This window comes from Octodon degus, unplaced genomic scaffold (assembly GCF_000260255.1).
Source record: "Octodon degus isolate 3935 unplaced genomic scaffold, OctDeg1.0 scaffold00283, whole genome shotgun sequence".
NCBI lineage: Eukaryota > Metazoa > Chordata > Mammalia > Rodentia > Octodontidae > Octodon > Octodon degus.
Window position 1 is genome coordinate 75,018 of NW_004524859.1, and position 6,962 is coordinate 81,979.

General features: G+C 47.2%; 1 protein-coding gene across 1 annotated transcript; it reads right to left on the reverse strand.

Moving 5' to 3' along the window:
* Positions 1 to 5,628: 5,628 nt before the first annotated feature.
* LOC101562593 (olfactory receptor 5A2) lies at positions 5,629 to 6,588 on the reverse strand. The gene has a single exon (XM_004646915.1). The coding sequence runs from the start codon at positions 6,586 to 6,588 to the stop codon at positions 5,629 to 5,631; it is 960 nt and encodes a 319-aa protein (XP_004646972.1).
* Between the last annotated feature and the right edge of the window lie 374 nt (positions 6,589 to 6,962).

Sequence of the window (6,962 nt, forward strand, 5' to 3'; positions counted from 1 at the left end):
CTTTGGCTGTCATTTCTCCCGTTCTCCACATTTCGGTGGCTTCCTTTTTTGGTGCATGTTTGATATACAGAAGGATGATTTGCGCTGTGACCGCTCTATACACAGGTAAGACACTCAGTCCCATCTGCGCTCCCGCCCTCCCCCCCTCTGTCCCTCCCACCAGCGTCCTTTGGAGTTTTTCCACTTTTGTGTCAGATTTATTATGTGGCCACAGTTGGGCGGCACCGGAGATCGCCACTGAGCCAGGACCAGAAAGACGAGGGTCACACACTTTTTAGCCTTTTATTGTCCCATGTGATGGATCTGAGAAGTCACGCCAGCTGTGTGGCTTCGGCTCCTGTGTATACTGCCTAAATATTGCAGCAATATTCTTAAAGTTCTAAGCCATTTCACAATTGCCAGAAACAAGTGGCTATATATACACTACTGTTTGTTATAGTCCCTAACACTCAGATAACATAATTTTTAAATTATTTTAACATCAGGTCTTACTGATATTTTATTCCCTTGAAAAATTCTTTGAATTTTCCTTTTTTATCCTTGAAATGGGACTTTGCTTTGTATGCTTATATACTCATATATTAAATTACATTCACTTCATCCTGGTTTGCTATTTATCTCCTGGTAGAACAGTAGGTGTGATGAAAAAAGATTCCAGAATCTTCCAAGAACTGAAAGCCATCAACACCAAAAGTATTAAATATGGACAAGAAATGAATACCTGCTTTGCTTTCTGGTAAAAACACATACTGAAAAAAGTAGCATTTGTGTGGGTAACACAGGCCGCTCAGTCAGTGACCAGTAGCGTCTGCCACAGGATGCAGGCAACAGGGAGCGACGAGGCCGCCGCAGAACGCGGGACTCTGCCTCTTCTTGGCCAGGCCCAGAGCACACCGACCAGCGGAGCTCGGCCCAGACCCGGGCCTGCTACCACCGGCCTGCAGGCGGAAGTCACGTCAAGGGCGGCGAGGTTCCCGCCCAGCTACTTCCTTGGCTCACACTAGTTAGAAAATGAACCGGGATTCAATACAGGTCCGCCTTATGGATGTCTTCTTTTATGTAGGTCAAGTTTTCCCTTGGGGATTTCTTAAGATGAAAACAACCCAGTCTCCTTTCTCATAAAAAGAGTTCTCATTAGAATAGACAGAAACATGCCATATGGAACCGAAATGATACGCTGTGCATGCCAAATAGCCCCCGTATGCTGCTAGGGAAGTTTTGCCTGACATCAGGAGTCTATTTCAAAACCCGACCACCCGCTTATTCCAGAACGTGGTCTCCCCAAGCCTGTAATCTGCCTCTCTTTTAACTAGATAGCACCAACCATTTGGACGCTCTGACGCGAGAGGTTGCCGCACTCGGTTGGGAGGGCTTCCAAGCCACAATTGCAGGGGCACACTTGGCTCTCTCTGCTTGTACTAAAGAGAGGTTCTCACGCAGCCCTGCCCACGGTGGCTCTGGCCAGCCCTCAGAGGAAGTGAGGGGCGTGCGAAGCAGGAGGACGTGGTAAGAGTGGCACCGTTCACATGTACAGTTGGTTGGTCGCCAGGGAAGGGGAACAGCAAGAATTCAGGACAATGGTCAGTCCATCCGATGGGGAAATGCTGCTGCACGTGGCATGTCTCCTTACGTGCGAGAACATAACATCTTCTGTGCCCAGTTTTGGGTCGGGGGTGATCCAGCTGATTAACTGAACACAGGAAAGGAAAGTGCAATGAGTTCCTGTGTGTGGATGATGCAGAATAAGCCACGTTAGCTTTGTCTAGTTTTAAAAGTGGGGAGAATGTAGGGATAAAAATCTGAAAAGAGAAAGGGGCTGAGGGTGGGGCTCCATGGTAGAGCATGGTGCTTAGAATGCTCGGGACTCTGGGTTCAATCCCCAGTATAACCAAAATGGGTTGGAAGACAAGACTATTAACCTTTAGGGAGAAGGCCAGAAGTCTCATAAGAACCGGCTTAATGTATTAGAAACTACTTCACAAGTGGCTTTTTTCCCCCAAGATTGTTTCTAGTAACATACAAATTGGAAGACTGTTGCTCCTACACAGGGCCAAAAATCAGGGGTCTGCAAAACCCTAACGTCAAACCATGAAAGCAGCCATCAACTAAATAAAATGCACGGGAGAGGTATTGAGAAGGAAAATATTCTTCAACCCAAAGAAGGAAAAACTGTCAGCTCATCTATGTATAAGTACTTTATTGATTAGGAAGGAGGAAAGTCAGATGGGAAGGAGCAAAAGGAAAGCCTGGAGAGGAAAATTGGCCCCCAGGAAAAGCAGGGTGGGCCCCAACCCCGCAGCCCTGGGCCCTGTGGGCGAGGGGCAGCGCCCACTCCGCTCGGATGCCTCTCTCCACGAATAGACGCGTGCGCCGCAACTCGTCCTGCCGTGTGGTTTCCTCGGCAGATGGGCAATCTGTCTCTGGCGCAAGCACAATCTTGGCAGCTTCGTTCTTCGGAGAGCTGGAAATGGCGTCTGGCTTCTGCGGCAGGCTATTCTGAACTTGGGCCCCTGCCAGCCATCTCTGCAGCAGGCTATTCTGATCTTGGACCACTCCCAGCCATCTGGCATCTGTGGAGGCTTCAGAAATGAATGCCACACCCTGGATGGCGGCCACTTTCGAAATTGCTTTGTCCACTCCAGCCCTCCCTGGAGACAGTTGTGCCTTGTCCTATTTTAAATAGCTGTAAAAGGTCAGATTCCTTCAGTGCCTAACACATTCTGTTCAATGTGCTTCCCTTTATATGCCTCATAATACATGCACTTGTTTGGAAGGTCTTGTTTTAACGTTCTTACTGTAGATCCATTCTTTTTGCCTTATTTTGCTTTTGCAGCCAATCTATAGCTTATGCAGAATTGGTAAGCGTCGATGAGCCTTACTTCATCCTTTGTAGCTGGGCCAACTGCAGAAGTACTTTTGTATTCTCAATGTAAAGAGAACGTTGCCATTATTGATAAATATGTGTGGGACCAAACAAATGTTTTCATAAAGATTTCAAATGCAGACTCTTTGTTCATTGAAAAAGCTGAGATAATAATCAGTGACAGCTCCACATCAATCCAAAGCATGAGGCATTTTTAATTGATGGTTGATTATATTGTTGCTGTGTTATTTCAATGACTTTTGGCATGAGGAGAATTTAAGATTAGCTACCATTCTGAAAACTGGTACATCAAAGGGTGGGAACTCAGTGAGCTGGAGCAAGACAAGGAGAAGAGTAGGAGAGTGGGCATAGGAAGGGAAGAGGTGTCTGGGCAGCCGGTTTAGCTTGCACGGTGGTGACACCTGCCTGTGGAGCCACAGCGAGGAACCTGAGATCAGTCTACTTCTCCAAGGACCACTTGTGAGGGGCCGGATTCATAGCAGGGATGAGTTGTAGGTGTGCACTTCCACCAGATTGGCCTGGCCAAGTGGAGAGGACGTGCCAGCGTTTTTGCTTCTTCTGACACACTACATGGTATTTTCTCGACTTACACAGGATTGAGGAACAGCCCTTACTAACTGACCAGTAACCCACGCCCGCACGTCTTGAGCGTGACCGTACTCCAGGCACTGGGCTACGGCAGCACGCTCCAGGCCTATTCTCACTTCATTGTTGTAGCAGTACCATGACGTAGAAGCTGTTAAGATTCTCATTTTACAGGTGAAGAGGATGTAACCTGCAAGAGGTTTTCATAAGGCCCCATACCTAGAAGACTGCAGAGGTGAGATTAAGAATCGCAAGTCGGCTGTCCTAAGAACCGGGACCCTCAGCCGCTCCGCTGCTCGCGCCCGAAGCACTGTTCCCAGGGCGGCAAAGCCTGCTGCGAAGCTCACGTTCTCTACCAAACTAATAAAATGCTTCTAGTTCTTCACCTGGGATACTGATGTTATTATGCAACAATAACGGCACTTCTTTTCCCTTCGTTCTTTCTTTCATCCTTTTCTTCATCCCTGTTGTTCCTTCCCTTTGAAAACGATGTATTTATGTACATGTACAGGACAGCCTGGACAACCGTACTGCTGATTTCCACTGGTCTATTGAAAGGAGCAGTTAAGGCATAAATATTTTTCTCCTTCTTAATTTCTTATAACATGATACTTATGATGACATGATACATACTATAACATGACTGTACACCTATGTTTATAGCAGCACAATCTGTCATAGCTAAATCTTGGGAACAACCCAAATGCCCATGACCTGAGGAATAGTTTTTAAAAAATGATCTGCTGGTCTATTGAAAGGAACAATTAATGCTTAATTTTTTTCTCTCACTTAAATTTCTTATAACTTTTTTAATTGTATTTTTATCTTTTTTTTTGAACAATACAAAATGGTAATTCAAAACACAGCATTATAAATGATACAAAATTTCACTAAACAAAGTAATAGGAATCCAACAATGGTTGCTGCATTGCATGATGTTATCTTCAAATTAGTTGTTTTGATTACCAGAGATAGAAATGCAAAACTTGTTTTGAAAGAAGCAACAAAAAAGTTTTCCTAAAACTTTTTTGATTGATTTGCATGTTTATGTCTGGCAATCTAAACAGCTAATTTGAAGATAACATTAAGCAATATAACCACCATTGTCAAATTCCTATTACTTTTAGTTAAATCTGTATCATTTCTAATGTGTTTTTTTACTATTTTTTATTCTCTCTAAACAACAAAAAACAATAGCTCCTCTTCCACTTTACACAAGACAGCTTCTAAGTGGCTCTGTGTACTGAACCATTTAATTCTTCATTAAAGCTAAGACATAATTACCGCGAATATTCTTATTTTCCTGAAGAACTGACCACAGAGTCCAGCGGACCTCTCTGGGGACATGCAGGTGGGTACTCTGCACTCGCTCATCCAGGGCGGCCCAGGGCGGCCCAGGCGCCTTCACTGCAGTCCTCTATGGCCAGCCCAGGGCCACGTACCGGGCTCGGAGTCCTCCTCCAGAACTCATCAGAAACCTGGTAAAAGCAGACGCTTTCATCCAGAATGAGCGTGCGCTCTTCTTTGGGTGCCTGAGGAACTCTGAAGCCGGCTTGAAAGGGGCTGCTTTGGGCTAAAACAAAGAACTTACTGCTATATCCACATATAGTATGAGGATTGCTTTCTGCAGATCTGGTTGAAGTAACCAGGAGGTGGCCCCACTTGTTCAGAGCTCGAATCGGCCCTCTTTCCTTAACCATCTGCAGGGCCCCGTCAGTCAGGGTGGCTCACTGCAGCATGATCTCAGACACCAGGGCACCTTCCCGCCAGTCTTCATGGACTCTGAAGAAAGCATCTGAGACTGTCACAGAGAAAAGGTTCAAGTTAACCCCCTTAAGCACGGGCAGCCTCCCCACATTAACGCAGGGCTAGCATCGCTCCAGTGACTTCTTACTGCGGGCACAAACTCTCTCTTGATGTTCCGGGAGTTTTTGTGGCTGCCCTAGAGAAGGTTTCTGGTAAGTGATACACTTTGAATCTCATACCATTTGGTCTAGAAACCAGTAAGGGCCAAAGTCTTTTCAAATAACCAGGAGGTAAACTGGAGAGTAGAGACCAAAACGAGATGGAAAGCTCAGTGCACACAAATCATCTTGTGGTTCGGCCGGTTCAATACCACAGACATCTCAGCACCACTGACCCCACTTGTGACTCCAGGGTCAGAAGAAGGGGCCCCTGGGAGAAAGCAGCCAGGCCCTCTCCACAGCTTTCCTCGCGGCATGTTTAATCTCCTTATTCCTAAGACTATAGATGAGCGGATTCACCATGGGGATGAACACAGCATAGAACACAGACACCACTTTGTCGCGGCTCGGGGAGTAGCGAGAGTGGGGTCGCATGTACATGAAGAGCCCCGAGCCATAGAAGATGGTCACAGCAGTCAGGTGCGAGGCACAGGTGCTGAAGGCTTTGGTCCTACCGCGAGCTGAGCTGATCCTCAGGACAGCAGCAGTGATGTACCCGTAGGAGGTAAGGACCACAAGGACAGAGACCACCCCAATGACCACCCCCACAATGAAGGTCACCACCTGGCTGCTGAAAGTGTCCGAGCAGGACAGGGCCAAGACTGGAGGAAGGTCACAGAAGAAGTGGTTGATGGCATTGGGCCCACAGAAGTCATGGTGGTAGACGGAGTATGTTTCAATCAGAGAACTGAGGAATCCGCCCATGTAGGCACCAGTCACCATCCTTAAACAAAGCGTGTGGGACACCAGGGCCGTGTAGAGCAGCGGGTGGCAGATGGCGGCATACCTGTCGTAGGCCATGGCTGCCAGGAGGAAGCACTCCGTCAGCCCCATGCTGCAGAAGAAGAAATACTGTGTGGCACAGCCGAGAAAGGAAATGGCTCTCTGCTGGGTGATGATGTCAGAGAGCATCTTGGGGGCCGTGGAGGACACGTAGCAGATGTCCAGGAAGGACAAGTTACTGAGGAAGAAGTACATGGGAGTGTGGAGGTGCGAGTCGATCCTGATGAGGACGATGAGGCCCAGGTTCCAGGTGAAAGTTAGGAGGTAGGTCACCAGGAAGAGCACGAAAAGGGAAGTCTTCATCTGAGGATGTTCGGAAAACCCCAGAAGGATAAAGTTTATCACCGCTGTGTTGTTCCTCACCATGGCCATAGGCTCACGTCCTATCTGGAAGAAAAAAGCACCATGGTGGATTAGCCTGTGTGTCTTAATTTTAAGAACAGAATCTCCCTGGAAGTTCAGTAAACACCCACCTACAATTCCAGGCAGCTTCTCAGAGAAAGTCGCCCCAAAGTGACCTCTTGGTACCTTTAAAATCTGCATGTTATGCACAGTGATCACTAAAAGAGATATCTTAAATCTCAGCACTTGGAAAGCTGAAGCTGGAAGATTGTCATGAGGACAAGGCCAGTCTGGAGAGAGGGAGGGAGGGAGGGAGGAAAGGAAGAGAGAGACAGGGACAGAGAGGGAGGGAAGAGAGGGGGAGAAAGAGAGAGAGAGAGAGAGAGAGAGAGAGAGAGAGAGAG